This window comes from Monocercomonoides exilis (genome assembly GCF_001643675.1).
Source record: "Monocercomonoides exilis strain PA203 chromosome Unknown scaffold6-2077815, whole genome shotgun sequence".
Classification (NCBI taxonomy): domain Eukaryota; phylum Preaxostyla; order Oxymonadida; family Polymastigidae; genus Monocercomonoides; species Monocercomonoides exilis.
The window spans coordinates 436,498-452,225 of record NW_027150551.1 but is presented as its reverse complement, the minus strand read 5'-3'; the positions used below and the strand labels follow the sequence as shown (position 1 = coordinate 452,225).

At 39.6% G+C, this 15,728-nt stretch overlaps 2 protein-coding genes across 2 annotated transcripts; one reads left to right on the top strand and one right to left on the bottom strand.

Moving 5' to 3' along the window:
- Positions 1-135: 135 nt before the first annotated feature.
- Positions 136-5,122, bottom strand: MONOS_1424 (uncharacterized protein; the record flags this gene model as incomplete). The annotated part of the gene is made up of 6 exons (XM_067867024.1): positions 4,743-5,122; positions 4,301-4,693; positions 1,907-4,205; positions 1,668-1,801; positions 1,504-1,577; positions 136-1,350 (listed from the first exon to the last, which is right to left on the bottom strand). Exons 1-6 carry the CDS (start codon positions 4,990-4,992, stop codon positions 136-138), a joined length of 4,365 nt encoding a protein of 1,454 aa, XP_067733736.1. The 5' UTR covers positions 4,993-5,122.
- Positions 5,123-5,244: 122 nt separating this feature from the next.
- Positions 5,245-13,622, top strand: MONOS_1425 (putative metallophosphoesterase domain-containing protein). Its single transcript, XM_067867035.1, has one exon. The coding sequence runs from the start codon at positions 5,298-5,300 to the stop codon at positions 12,858-12,860; it is 7,563 nt and encodes a 2,520-aa protein (XP_067733735.1). The 5' UTR covers positions 5,245-5,297; the 3' UTR covers positions 12,861-13,622.
- The last annotated feature ends 2,106 nt before the right edge of the window (positions 13,623-15,728 follow it).

Here is a 15,728-nt window from a genome sequence, read left to right as displayed (position 1 = left end):
TATAAATCATTTGGATGAAATGCATCCAAGGTGACAAGTGTGAAACAAAATACTCAAAAAAATAAAAATAAAAATGAAATAAAACGAAATATTTTGTAAAAAATTCATACAAAAAATTCTTCCATTGTTTTTGGTTCATTTACCATTTTGAACAATTATAAGCATTCCTTCAAGGACAAATTTCTTCATCAAAAGTCTCATCTTCCCAAATAGTTTAAAAATAGACTGTTCTTTTATGGATATGTTTTCGAAATTCATCTTTTCTTTCTCTTCTTCAGAGAAAATTGATGGTTTCCATAGTTCTGAATTAGATCTTCCAGAACAACCAATAAGATTATTATTATTTTCCTTTTCTCCGATATCGAAATAATTGTGTTGATTTTTATTTTTTTGTCTGATTTCTTCTATTATCATCCTTTTCTCTATTTCATCTTTCTTTCTGGCTTCTTCCTCCTTTATATATAGCCTCCGCATCTCTCGTAATTTCGCCTTTAATATACGATGTCTTATCCCCTCAGGAACGAGAAATGGCCTCTCCTTTTTTCTTGATTGGTGCATGGTCTTTTTTCTTGTTTCATTTTCCCTCACTTTTTCAAATTCAGCTTGTGAGCAGCGAATATCCTTGACTCTGTTTGAGATTGGAATGAAAGTTGAAATCGATGGTGACTGCTTCAGAGAGACGGCCGAAAGAGAAGGCAATGTATCTGTTGATGATGAAGCAGATTTCTGCAAAAGATTATTTGTAGACGCTGAGTTACTATTTTGAGAGTATAAAGACGATGCACTGCTGAGAGAAGAAGTGGAGTTACTTGTCGAAAGAGAAGGAAACATTGAAAAGCCAACACAATTCAGAAAATCTCTAACAATCTGCTCGGCTCGATACTCAATTGGTACAGATGAAGAAAAAGGTGCTTTGCTGTGAACTGAATTTCCTTCGCTAAAAATCTCATCTTCTTCAAATGCTTCGTCAACATTATTTGACTTACAACCGTCTACAAGTATTGTATTGGCACGTTGCTCATCTCCCTCAGCGATTAAAACCATGCCGCTTGAACAAGGCAAAACAACAGAGGAATTCTTTGGAGCATCAAGAGCAAGATTTTGAACAGCATCAGATCCAATATCCTGAGACACATTTTGTTCCGATAGAAGAGAATTCAGTGAGCTCGAAATGGGAAGCTGATCAGGAATAGACTGAGAAAATGAAGAAGAAGAAAAAGAGGAACTGTTTGAATTCAGTGACAAGCCAGTATTGAGTGTTGGACCATCTTCCCTAATTGTTGGATAGTGCCGAGGATTTGCCAAGGAAAAAGGAGTTCCTTGAACAAGCATCCCTTCCATTTCATACCACTTTTAAAAAATGATAACATGTAAAATAATTCAAATTGAATAAAAAATCATTACAAGCATTTGAAAGAATTAATAAAGTCAAATAATAATTATAATAATTAAAAATAATAAAAAATTAAAATAAAAAATATTTATTCAAAGAAAAATTCACACCATTAAATCAAGTGCCCTCAACCGAGCTTTTGTGCATTCAACGTAGTTTTTAATGTATTTTTGCGCATGCATAACTGCAAGTTCAACATTTATTGTTAACAAAGGCAAACAATTTCAACAATAAGAGAATTAACAAAAGATAAAAAGAATGGCTAAAGTCACACCGAGGTAATGGAAAGTCCTCATCCGAAGTTTGAATACCATCTGCACTCGCGTTTCAAATAGGAAGTTATAAATCAACTTTGAAGATGTCTCTCTTTCTTTTGTGCGGAACATAAGAACAAATCGACCAATAGCTCTGCACAAAAATTTACATTATTTTTTTTTCGAAAAGCAGATGAATCACAGTTGTTTATCACACAAAATAAAATGTTAAAAATTAAAGAACATCAACAAAATATACCTTGAAATCACGCAGAACGCTTTTATTATCTTTATTCTCCGTTGCTTTAATTTGAGTGCCTCGTCTTTTTCTTTCATTTCCTGAATAACATTTCTAATCATCATTTTGACTGATCTTTGCATCCTGTTTTCTTTCAGCTGATCTGCCAGGCAAAACATACGTGAGGCAGCATGAACAAGAATGTTCCATCGAAGCTGAGTGCGCTTCATTGGCAGCACGACAGAGGTAACTGCCACTTGCTGCTGTTGAAGTTGACGTTGTTTTTGATTCCTTTGAGATGGCGTTTCGAGCGTTGCAGAGTTTCTTGCAACAGGAGATAATAAGTCTTTCGAGAAGAGTGAAGGTAAATGCTGCGAAAACGTGCAATCACCTTCAATTGACCCTTGTGACGTGTGCTCTGAATGATTAGTTGAGGAAGCATCTGATAAAATGAATGAACTTCGTTCTGTTTTGGGAGATGATAGCGAATCTGATGAAGTTGCTGGATAAGCAAAATCACAATCTGTCGAAGAACTTTGCTGTGGTGATTGAACAAGCCACACTTTCCTGCTTCCTTTGCTTTTTGGTGATGAAGTGCGTTGTGCGTTATCTCTTTCCATCTTTTTCGCTTGAGATTCGATATCCCATTTTTTTCTTTTTTCCTCTCTTTCCGTCTCAGCCTTCTTTGTCAGCTTCTTGTAGCGTTCCAACACCTCTTTTCTCCTTTTTTCATGAGGCGAGGCTTCTTCCTTAGCAGTTCGCGGTGATGGAGCATAAATGGCACTTGAACGAAAAGTAGATGAATTCCTGTTTGAAGCGCTTGCTGGCAAAGTGCATGACATTCGAAGGGGAGGTATTTGTGGATGGCGAAATCCAGAAAACGCATTTGAGTTTGGAGTCAGCGAATCAAATGCATTTGAATTTTGAACAGGGAATATTGGAGAATAACCAGAAGTGTTCCAAACAGTGGAGGAAGGAGAAATTGAAGAGGAGCACATTGAATCGGAAAAATTCTGTTCTAAGCGAGGTGCGAATTGCTTGTTTGCTGTGTAGAATGAAGTGGAAGATGAGAATATGTTTGAAGAAGGATGAATTCTTGGTGTCAACGAAGAAAACGACGAAGGGGCGGTGTATGTTGAACGAAGTGAAGAGAATACAATCGGAGCAAAAGAGAAGCCTGGATGCAACGGAGAACTCTCATCTTCCCATTCGGCTTTCTCTTCTTCATTTGGAGAGATGTAACAATTGCGTGATATAACATCAGATGAGAACAATCTTTCTCTTCTTGCAGAACTTCCAAGCATTCCTGTTTGATTAGGAGTTGAGTAATCCTTTCTGCTTTCTCTTCTTTCAGTCAAAGAGGCAGTGGCTAAGCCTCTTCTGGTTCTATCTCTGTCTGTTTTGCAGTATGATTCAGTTGGACGTGGGCGTGTGTTAAGCTTGAGAGAAGGAATTGATGTTGTTGATTGTGAGACATTTGGAGATGAGAATGAATTTGTTGAAGATGTCCGATTAATCACACGGCAATTGAAAGTTGAGGGTTCAGAAGATGGTAACGGCGATGGTACATTCATAGGAGAAACAGGGCGAGCAATAGAAATCCCAAGCAACTGAGAAATACGAAGCCTCTCTTGTTCTTTTGCTTCTTTCTCTTCTCTCAGCTTTCTCTCCTCCTCTTCTCTTTTCCTCTCCTCCTCTTCTTTTTGAAGCCTTCGGATCCTTATCAGCTCTTCTCGCATTGCTTCTGCCTCCTTTTGAAGCCGCTGCTCTTCCTTCTCGCTCTGCTTCATCAGCCTCTCAACAGTGTCACCTCCTTTCTTCCTCTGCCACTGCGTTTTCAGCACAAACGCCTCCATCACATCTTCGCTGTCTGCCTCCTCCAAGCCTGGCTGCCCTTTCATTAGAAGCGTTGCCTGGCGATCGACTGGACAGCTTAGTCGAACTTGCTCTTCCATCGACTCGATTGACATATGCGGAGATGAGTTAACACTTGAAGAGGACAACGAATAATCGCCTGAAGATTCCTTTGAAAAGGATGGAGACGGCGAAGGAGATGGAGAAGGCATCGACGGGCTAAGCGCAATTCGCGAGAAAGATGGCGCACCAAGTGGAGAGCTCAGCGTCATTGAGAAGGCATTTTGAGCGCGTGCTCTTTTCTTCTGAGCTTCTTCGATTGTCTTCGCCAGCTCTGCCACTTCTTCTTCCAAGCGCACTTTGCCGTGTTTCATTCCTGCTTTTATGGCAGGCAGCTTGGCTTTTGTATTGCGGTGTGAGCGTTCTGCGGGCTTTGATTTCCAAATATTGGATATCCGTTCATGCTCTATTTTGTTTTTTAAATAGCAATATCATATTTGAAAAATTCAAAAAAAGAATCGCAAATCAACGTAAAAAAAGAAAGAAGAAAATAATACGAACTACGATGATCAAATGTGTCTGTTTTTGGCTGAATCCTTGAGTTCGAGGAGGATCTTTTTTCACTATTTAACTGAGATTGTAAAAGTTGATCATAATCTTTGCTAACTCCAAGCGAAAATCGTTCGGCCGCATTTCCAAGACCAATGCTATGATTTTTATGTGAAGAAGTCATAAGAGTATCTATTTCACGAAGAAGATTTTTGTAACTCTCTTCGTGTTCCGCTTTGTGTTTGTCAAATTCAGCAACATTTACAGAAAATGATGGAGATGCTTGAAAGCTTCGTTTCTTAAAATTTCCTATTTCACCTTCAGGCATTAAAAATTGTGCTTGTTCAAGTTCTTTATTCAATGATAATGATATCTGGCTAACATCATCCAAACTTTCAAGAGAAACTAAATCAAAAATGTTTTCTTAAATCGATAACAATCAATTAAAAGATACCGTGTTTCTGAGAGCGATGGCTTATTTCATCATCATTATGCATTAGCTTTTTCTTTGACTTTTGTTTTTGAATTGTTTTCTCTTGGAATAAATAATCTTGTTTAACGCGTGAAGAATTCAAAGATAGAGGGTCCGACGAAATTTTGAACTTTTCTTCATTTTTTATGTTGTCATGATTATATTTTTGACCAAATGAAACGGTTGATGGACGCGGACGAGACATTTCTTGAAATAACGTCGTTTCTTGCATACACAATTTCAATATAGCAATTATTGCAGGTCAGCCACTTAAAACAATAATAAGTAACAACTTTTTTTAATAATTCAATTTTAATTAATTTGTTTTTTGAGTGAAAAACAAAAAAAGATTAATATCATATAACCTTAAAATTATTTTTCGAAACATTTTGAGATTGAAAAATCGATATGTTTGCAAAATATTTTATGATATAAATTGCATAATAGAAATACTTCATTTTTCTATATTCCGATCAATAATACCATCAGTATCAGGAAAAAGCAGTGCCTTATTAAAGTTACGATTGCCACTCATCCATGGAGGATGATTGCACAGTCCCACGTGCACGGGATTTAGATTGGAAGCTATTGTACGGTACCAAATCAAGGAGAGCATATGAGTGCCTTGAACAAACTGATACTTTCATTGAAGATATTCCGTATATTGTAAAAGATCCAACAGTTCCAAAGGCTAGTGAAGATGTTGTAAGATATGTATGCATTTCTGATACGCATGGGCACCATAATGCAATTCCTGGTGGAGTCCCTTGGGGTGATGTTTTGATTCATGCAGGTGATTTCACTCAAAGATCGCACAGGCTTGAGCTCGATTCTTTTTATGATTGGCTACGACAACAGCCCCACAAGCACAAAATAGTCGTTGCAGGAAATCATGATTTAGTGTTCGATCATTTTTATTACGATATGTTTTATTCAAGACGACTTCTTGAGGAACCTCTTTCGTATGACGATGAACTGAAACGAATAAATAGGGTAGCAACGTATCTTGAATCAAGCGGTACGATGGTGTTCAATCAACGTGTCTTTGGGCTTTTGATTCCGAGCAGATATAAAACTGCAATGTGTAAGTGCTACTCAAACGTGAGCTTTGTCACATCATGGGAAAGAGTTGAAAGAGGAATGGATGTTTTGGTGACTCATGGCCCACCTTTTGGGCGGCAAGATGTTGATCCAGTGAAGCATTGCGGATCTGTTTCAACTCTTGAAGCTGTGAGAAAATTTCTTCAACCTCGAGTCCATGTATTTGGGCATACACACGAAGGTCATGGCGTTAGCTACGATGGACAAACGGTATTTGTCAATTGTTCCATTGTAGATGATGCTTATAAGCCAATGCATCCTGCTGTTGTGTTTGACCTTCCAGCAGCAAAAAATATCTATCCACCTGAGAAAGTTGAGAGTTATATTGGAGGAGGAGAACAGGAATGCCAGCAAACTATCAAAGACAAAACAAAAGGTGCAAAATCGAATCCATCCAGCGAAATAACACCGCCCGCTGGCTCTCAAAGCAGAAAATCTCGAAGGACTTCCTCGCAGGCTGGCAAGCAGCCAATTCTCAAAGGCACGTTCCCAGACATGTATGATCCGCTGAACCGGGTGCCTGTGTGTGTGGAGAAGGCGATGCCGCTGGACGAGGCGATGGAGGAGATGGCGCGCGGGACGCGGCTGTTTGATACGCGGCGGTTCATCCGCGTTATCGACACAGACGGGGTGGAGAGGGCGATGTGGAAGGATGGGCATATTTACGAGCTGAGGAGGAGGCCGCTTTTGCCGGCGCTTCCGTTTCTGGAGGAAGAGGAGGAAGGGAAAAAAGCAGGGAAGAAGAAGAGGAAGAAGGGGAATAAGATGAAGAAGAAGAAGAAAGGAAAGAAAAATAAGAAGAAAGAGAAGAACAGAAAAGAATTGGAAGATAACAGAAAGAAAGGCAGACAAGAAAAAGAAGATTATCAAAAAACAGATAGGAAAGTGATGGACTCAAAAAATACAAAAAAGCAAAAATCAAAAGCACAAGCTACAAAATCGAGAAAGAATCGAAAAGGAAAGGGGAAAAGAAGATACAATAATGATGAAGAAACAGAGGAAGAAGAGGAAAGCCAAGAAGAAGAAGAAGAAGAAGAGGAAGAAGAAGAAGAAGATAACGATGGAGACGAGAGTGAAGAAGAAGACAGCGGAAACATCACAGAAGATGAAGATGAATACAGTCGAAAAGGATGCAAAATCATCAAAAAGGCGATGAATTCCAAAGAAAAACGAGAGAAGAAGCAGAAAGAGAGAGAGAAAAGAAGCAGAAAGAGGAAAGAAATGAAAGACTTGAAGAAAAAACAACAGAAAAAGAAGGAAAACTACAAAAAACGAGCAACTTCAACGGCAGAAGCAACAGAGCAGACAGAAATAAACACGGATGAGTCAACAAAAGAGAGCGATGAAGAAGAAAGAAGAAAGAAAAAGCCAAACAAAAATGCTGATGAAGATGAAGATGATGACGAAGAAGACGACGATGATGATGAAGGTGATGATGATGAGGAGAGCGAAGAGGCAGAATTTTCTGATATAAAAACAAAACGACAAACAAAGAAAAAGAACAAAAAGACGAAAAACAAAAGAAGGAAAGCTGTTGATTCAGATGAAAGTGAGGAAGACAGTGAAGAAGAAGACGATGATGACGATGAAGAGGAAGAGGAAGAAGAGGAAGAAGAGGAAGAAGATGATGATGACGTTAATGAAACCCAGCAGTCCAATCTGAAGCGATCAGCAAGCGATTCTGACACATCCTCGTCTGAAGAGTCTTCTTCCTCTGCTTCGTCTTCAGCAGCAGCTGATTCTGCAGAAGAGACGAGTTCAGATGAGGAAACAGACAGAAGTTCAGAAGAAGACACAGAAAATGACACGGATGTCAGCGATGGCAAAGGGAACAAGAGGAAAAGAAGGGGAAAGTTGAATAGAAGGAAAGAGAAGACAAAAGGGAAAGAGAAAGAGAAAAGAACAACCAAACCTAAAACAAACACGAAAACTAAAACAAAAACAAGCGCCAAAAAGAAAGAGAGTAGAAGCAGTGGGAAAGAAGAGCTTACGATGACATCGCTTTTAGCATCGTTTGGGCAGAACATGGTAGCCCACGACGAAACACTGCTGCCTTCGACGTCTGCTTTCCTGTCGATTCCGCAGCCTCCCCCGCCTTTTGAGAAGAAAGAGAGGAAGAGAGCGAAGAAGCTGGAGAAGATGGAGAAGAAGGCATCGATGAGGCAGGCAAGACAGCGTTCATCTGCTATGCGAAGAGAAGCAGCAATAGCAGCTGCATCAACAGCAACAGCTTCAAAAGCTTCAAATTCAGTTTCAAATTCAATTTCAGCGATATCAACATTGTCAGCAGCAGGACACGAGGCCGCAGCGAAAGTGGCGATGGGAAAGCGAATGAGCCCCTCCGATGCCACAGCCATCGCGGCAGCGCTGGCTGAGTCAGGCGCAGAAAGCACAGGAGTGATCGAAGAAGGGAACGTTGGTGGGCTTAATTCACCAGGTGTTGTGGTGCCTCCGCTGCAGCTGCTGACCCCTTCCTCGCAAAGATATGCGCTTCCAGCAGATATTGTTATTCCTCCCTTGCAGCGCACCCTCAGAAAATACCCTCCGCCTCTTCCTCTGTTTTTCAGAAGGATCACTTCTGCTGCAAAGGAGGTGCTGACAGGGAAGACGGCTGTGGTGGCAGAGAATGTGAGGCGGAGGATCAAAAGAAGAAACAGCACAGCAGCAAAAGAAGGGAGTGTGCTGATGGAGCAGACTGAGGTGAAGAGTGGGAGAGAAAGCGAGGAAGGTTCAGCAGCTGCTGCTACAACTGCCACTGCTGCTTCTTCGACTACTGCTTTAAACACAAAGAGAATCATGTCGGCAAGATTCAAGACCAAAAAAACAAGGACATTAATTAGGGAAAGAGGGAAGAAATACAAAGAGTTGAATGAAGGAAGCGAAGCAACAACGTATTCAGAAGAAACAGCTGCATCGAATGTTCCTTCAAACAAATGCAGAATCATCAAACAAAAGCCAACTTCGAGGTCGTTTTCTGTGGGAGTGCCACGTTCGCCATCGAAAGCAAGGAAAGAAGCGCAAAATGGAATGAATGTGCAGAAAGTGACAAAAGAAGGTGCAGATAAAAGTGAGTTTGTTCACAAAACAGCTGAATATGATTTTGATGCGAAGAAACATAACATTTCTGATAGTACAGCAGAAAATTCTCATTCTAAATCAACAACGACCTCTTCTTCTTCTTCTTCTTCTTCTTCCTCTTCTTCTTCCTCTATCACTTCGCAAAACTCCATTCCACCTTCCAAACCCGATCATATTCCCACTGCTTCTCCTCATTCATCGCCCACATCCAATTCGAAACACACTTCATCTGCTCATTCGCCTTCCACATCGCCTTCACATCAGCCGCTTCAGCCATCTCACAAGTCACTTCACATTTCATTGTCTTCTTCTCCCTCTTCTTCTTCTTCTTCTTCTTCTTCTTCCATTTCATCTTCTTTCTCTGCTCCTCAACCAAGATCTGTGCAAAACCCATTGCAACCTCAACCTCACTCCCAATCTCAATCTCAATCACACTCACATCCATCTGCTTTGGCGATGTCTCCAAAGAACTCTTTTTCCAAAACAGCCAAACAGTCCGCACACAACAGACACAACACTCTCAGAAAACAAGATTTCCATTCTCTTTTGCCTGAATCTCCGTCCTCTTCCATCTCTTCCTCTTCTCCTTCTCTCTTCTTCCGTCGCACTTCCGCTCATCCTTCCCCTTCTCCTTCCCTTTCCCCCTCTCCTTCTCCTTCTCCTTCTTTATCCCCTCCTTTGCTTCCTCTCCGTTCTTCTTCTGTTCCAAGAGCATCAACAGCAGATGAGTCAGTGAAGAGCGTGTGTTCTATTCACAGTGCATCTCATTCTCTGTCTCCAGTGAGGAAGAAAGGAGGAGGAGGAGGACGAGGGAAGGAGAAGAAGAGGAAGAGAGAGAAAGAGAAAGAGAAGAAGAAGAAGAAGGAGAGTTATGCAGAAGAAGGAGAAGAAGGAGAAGGGGATGAAGTTGCTAACAAAGACAATCAAAATAACCATTCAAAACTGTTAAGTTCAAAGCAAAACACTGAAAAAGTTGCTGAAAGCGAATTGAAAACAAACAAGGAAGCCAAAAAAGAGGCAAAGAAAAAACAAAAATTGATTCGAAATGTTGTTGGGGTGACACAAACAAACAGAGAAGAAAACGAAAAAAACGTTGAAAGCAGTGGGAAAGGAAGAAAAGCTGTGACCGATTCGCTTCTTTTGGAGAACAGAGGAGCCATTGTTGTTCCTCCTAGTCATGTTTCTGATGTGCTGCCTTCTTCTTCTTCTTTCTCTTCATCCTCTTCGTCATCTTCTCACCTTCCTTCTTCAGACAAGACAGGAAAACACCCTTCTTCCTCTGAAGTGCCCGACAAACTAAGCAATCCCAAGGATCGTCAAGTAACTTTGCTATTATCTTCGTCATCATCATCTTCTTCTTCAACAGCAGACAAATCATCAGAACTTCAGCAGTTTGGCAGATGTCCTGAGTATTCACAAATATCTTTCACAGACGCTGACTCGAAAAGAGCAGGCAAACAAAACTCGGCTTTGTCTGAAATGCAATCTGGAAAAGACTCTCTTGCTGCTTCTTCTCCTCCTTCTCCTTCTCCTTCTTTTTCCATTTCTAATTCAAATACTTCTTCATCTTCTTCTCATTTCCCTCCTTATTCCTCTATTTCATCTCTTTCTTCTGTCGCAGGGCTGAAGAAACATCGAAGGAAGATCAGATATGAAATGAAACACACAAATGTTGAATCAAACGTGTCTTCCTCTTTTTATTCATATTCGTCTCAGCCACCTCCTTCTCAACTCACTGGTTCTTTGCCTTCTTATTCTTTTTCCTCCTCCTCTTCTTCTTCCTCTTCTTCTTTCTCCTCTTCTCCTTTCAGTTCCTCTGTTTTCCATCAGGACGAGCTCAAATGCACTGCTGTTGTGTCAAACGGAGACAATCAGACAAATTTGACTCAAAAGGGGAAGCTTAACTACTCTTTGCATTCTTATCCTTCTTCGCCTCAGGCTTCTTCTCTTTCTTCTTCTTCTTCTTCTTCTGTTTATTCCTCTTCCTTCTCTTCTCCCTCTGAACGAATGCTTTCTCAGTCTCAACCTTTCTTCCCTCCACACAAAATGCCCGTTTCCCCACCAAAAACTGGCTGCAATCCGTTTCATCGCTTTTTCTCACGCTCCTCTCCCAAAAGTGATGCTAATGCCACCCCTTCCTCTTCTCCAAATATGAAGAGCACCTCTTTCTCTTTCTCTTCTTCTTCTTCTTCTTCTTCTTTTACTTCTTCTCCTTCTTCTTCTTTTTCTTCATTTCGCTCTTTAAACAAATCTCCAGGCACTCAAAATTTGTCGTTGAATTCTTCATCTTCCAGTCAAAACTCTGCTTCTTCTTCTTCTTCTTCTTCTTCTCAGCCTTCTGCTGATTCTGCCACTCCTCCTTATCTTCTGCTAGGCAAAGCTCCTCTTTCCTATCCTTCTTCTTCTCCTCGTTCTTCTTCTCTTCGCTCAGAAAAAGAACAATTAATGTCATCATCATCTTCTTCTTCCTCCTCATCCTCCTCTTCTTCCTCCTCATCCCCCTCTTCTTCTTCTTCTCAATCACCACAGCATATCTCTTCAATGCAACCCCTTCAATCAACTGTTGAATGCCCTTCTTTTTCGTCTGCTTCGACATCTTCTGCTTTTGTGTCTTCTTCTTCTCTTCAGAACTCTCCTCCAAAAACGCCTGCAAACACTTTGAATGCTACTTCCACTGTATCTTCTTCTCCTTCTTTCCCTTCTTCTTCTTCTTCTTCTTCAAATGCAAAGGCAACTGATACTTCTTCTTTGCCTCCTTTCACATTCTCAGCATCTCCCTTGACGATTTCAGCATTCTCTTCTTCTCATTCAACGAAGGTTGATTTGCCACACACACCAAAATCGCTCAAGAAAAAGGAAAAGAAGCAGAAGTTTGGCATTAAACGATCAGTTTCGAGGGCGTCAGCTTCTTCTTTTGCATCGAGCAGCTCATCTTTGCTGTATGCGTCAAAGAGAAGGAGAAAAGGGTCGATTTCGAAGAAAGAGAAAGAGAAAGAGAAAGAGAAAGAGAAAGAGAAAGAGAAAGAGAAGAAAGAAGGAGAAAAGATGGGAAAAGAAGGAAGCAATGTTAATGTGCTAACAAAAAAGAAGAATGAAAAAGAAGTTAAAATAAAAACTCCAACACCAAAATGGAAGAGGAAGGTTAAAGTGAAAGAGGAAGTGGCAAAGAAAGAGAAGGAAGCGAAGACAAAACCAAAATATCGAGCAACTCCAAGCACTCCTCCTCAGAAAAACGGAAAGAATAAAAAAGAGAAAGAAAAAGAAAAAGAAAAAAAGAAAGAGAAAGAGAAAGAGAAAAGTGAAAGCGAAAGTGAAGAAGAAGAAGAGGATGATGATGATAGCGAACAAGACAGCGATGAAGAAAGCGAAAAGAAAGATAGCACGAAGAATGCAAAGGGGAAAAAGCCTAAATGTTTATTACACACTTCTTCTTCTTCATCCAATTCTTCTTCCTCTTCCTCCTCCTCTTCAACTGCTTCTGTATGTGTTTCTGGTTCTTCTGCCAAAAGCACAATCAGAAAAGGTGTTTCACCAAAATCATTGCCAAAAAAAGCGAATGGTCAGATTGCATCAAATTTGCAGCGAAAAAAGAAAACTGTCAAAATATCAGATTCTGATGATGAATACAGCAGCGATGCAAGCTCATCATCATCTTCTTCTAGTTCTTCATCGTCTTCATCATCGTCTTCCACTTCTTCTTCTTCGTCGTCGTCGTCTGAGGAAGATGACAGCAGCGAAGAAGAAGAAGAAGATGATGATGATGATGATGATGACGAAGATGATAGCACAAGTGGCAGAGAATCCGAATTTTCTGATTTCGAGAAGGAAGCAGCCCCTCATGCTAATGGCATTTCCTCTGATGACTCCAGCGAAGACAAGCAGAGCGACGAAAGCGATGAAGAAAGCTCTACGAGTGAATGAAGTGCATTTTGGCATTTGCATTCAGAAAGATTTTGACATGAAAGTTTCCGTTTATTTATTTAATTATTTGTTAATTTATGTATTAATTGCTCCTGTTGTTGTCACATTTATTTTATTCTTAACCTTTTCTGTTTCATTTTGCAAGGAAAAAAAAATAGAACTGTTTTATTTGAGCTTCATTTTATTTGTTTGTTACAATCTGTTTCATTTTTGTTTCATAGGCTGCTCTGAACATTTGCGAATCTTGTTTTTTTTTGATAGTCTTTCGCAGATTTGCGAATAGCCATATCACTTTTCCATTTCATTCATTTAAGTTTTGCTGTTAAATATTTGTTCGCTTTTTTCATGTTTTGTATTATGTTTGTTAAACTTGAGCATTTGCAATTTTTAAGTTGATGCATCGCCTTTGTTCATTTTTTTTAAACAATGAATGAAATTATAAATCCAACTTAACTTTTTTTTTTATTTTTTGTATCTGAACCATCATAAAAAATGTTTGAATTTAACTCCTTTATTATTATTTGCACGTTGCACAAAAAGAAATTAAAAATAGATTCAAAACATTTTTATTATCTGTTATTCAGTCAAAATACAATTTCATTTAAACTTATTAAAATGATTTTTTGTTCAATTTTTCGTTTGTGAGATATTGAATACAATTTATCTCACATATCAGATATTTACAATTGTTTCTCTTCACAAAATTGGAATCTTTTTTTCATCAAACAACTTTTATCTATTAAAAAAATGGAATAAATTTATAACTTTTTTAATTTATGAAATAATTTTCAACGGAAATGCTTCAAATTATTGACCAAACCACTTCAATCAATTAGTTTGATTCCAAAAAAGAAAAATATATCAACTCAGAAAATAATTTTTGTGTGGACTGAAATAAAATAGTTAATGAGATTGATCAATCGAAAAAGCATTTTTGCAACTGCAAAGGCTAAGGCCTCTCTTTGATTATTTTTGCCCAATGGTTGTCATCACTTCTGGAAATGGATCGAAAAGCTGAAGAGACGCTGGGCTGGGGTTGATTTATGCTGCAATTAATCTTTGCAATGAAATTGAGATTTCACCGAGCACAGCCGAGACATGCAAAATGCGCTTGATGCGACGATGGTGCATGCGATTTTGTTTTCAGAGGAATGGAATTATTGAAAGCGAAACATTCATGCGACGATGAATAAATTGACAATAATTGAAGATATCTTTTATTGGGCCTGCTGAAGGAAACGGAAAATGATCCAATGTCGAGGATGGGAGCCATTCTGCATTTATTGCATGCGGGTAGCAGTGCCACACTTACAGTTGTCGAACCCATCTTTTTTTGGATTGCTTGAGAAAAAACGAAAAACCATTTGAAGAAAAAGACGATGCAAGTGTTGCTGCACGGACATGATCGTTTTTTCGTGCAACCGCCACATGCTATTTGCTTCGAAGAGGAAATGAGTGGTGGACGCTTTATTGCCAAATGACACTGCGTTTCACGGAATGGATGAAAAAGCAAACTGTTGGAGGCGCCCAGCGGCTGTGGTGTTTCTTGGGAGCAAAAAAAGGGACGGCAAGAATAAAGATGTTATAATTGATTTTGTGCTCCGCAATTGCGACCCAAACAAGCGATGAAGAAGCCATGATTCGAGTTGAAACATCATCATTTTTTTATTTTTTTGGCCGACTTGTTGAATGCACTGCTCGAATTGTTTGCTAACGGCTCGGGAGGAACATGCTTTGGGTCTGGCGCACGAACGGGGGGATTCCGTCGTATATCTATTTTTGACCTTCGGATTTGGAGAGGCGTGAAAAGCAGCAAAGCAAGGGAGTTGCTCATTGGAGGAGGCATTTGCGAAGCTGGGAATGCTCGAGCCGACACGAGGCAGCAAGGCCGAAGGGATATTCAATTTTTTTGTTTTTTGGTGCATTTCCAATCAATTGGTCATTTGTGAGTTTTGGCTCAAAAGGCTCAAATGGATGGAATCCGTGAAATGGAGCATTATTCATTTCAATACACATCAGACAACCTTTTATTTTCTCTTGAAAGTGCTTCATTCTATCTGAAGAAGCAAAGGCAACAGCGAAGCAGAAATAGAGAGAGAGAGAGAAAAAACATTTGCCAAACATTTTTGTTATTTTAGATTTGAGGAGGCATTTCGATTTTCAGGAATGAAAGTTGGATCAAAAGTGTTTTCGCGAAGCGCTCAGCAAAACGGACTTGAGGCGAGTCATTTTTATTGATTTATTGGTGGCAGGACGCAGAATTGCGATAACACGAAGGGGAAAAGCAAAGCTGGAGGTTTTGGAAGCCAGAAGGATTTTGTGTTTTTCAGCAGTGTTTCAAACAATCGCTTGATGTGTGAGCAGCAATGCGAGTCTTGCCCGATCTTTGTTTTGGAGGGAAAAGAAATGCATTTCTTTCTCTCTGTATATGTGCATGTGTTACAATTCAATGGAAGAATTCAGAAATGGGCAGAAACGGCACATGATCCATTCAAGATTTATCTGGAATCGCTTTTGTTCGTTTGCTTCAACTCTTTTTGAAAGCTGATTCTCTCTCACTCTTGCACAAAATGCTTCGCTACCGTCTTTGATTCAAGATTGTCGAGATTAATTTTTTGGGTTTTTTTTCTGTGGAAGTGCAAAAGGACATGAGGAATGGAATGGCAGGAAAGAAGCAGCACTGGGAAATGAAGGGTTGCTCCAAGCCTATGAACAGGAAAAGGATGGATGGTGATGTGAAGACATTCAAATGGAACAGGAAAAATAAAAAAAGGAAAGTCAAAAACAAAAGCCATTTGGCACAAAACATCAAAAAAAGAAAAGAAAAGAAATATAAGGAATACTGCATTGCGATGTGCTTCAAGCAGA

Bases quoted from the DNA above. Each gene is read 5' to 3' on its own strand.
- MONOS_1425 (XM_067867035.1), top strand. From the start codon at position 5,298: ATGGAGGATGATTGCACAGTCCCACGTGCACGGGATTTAGATTGGAAG.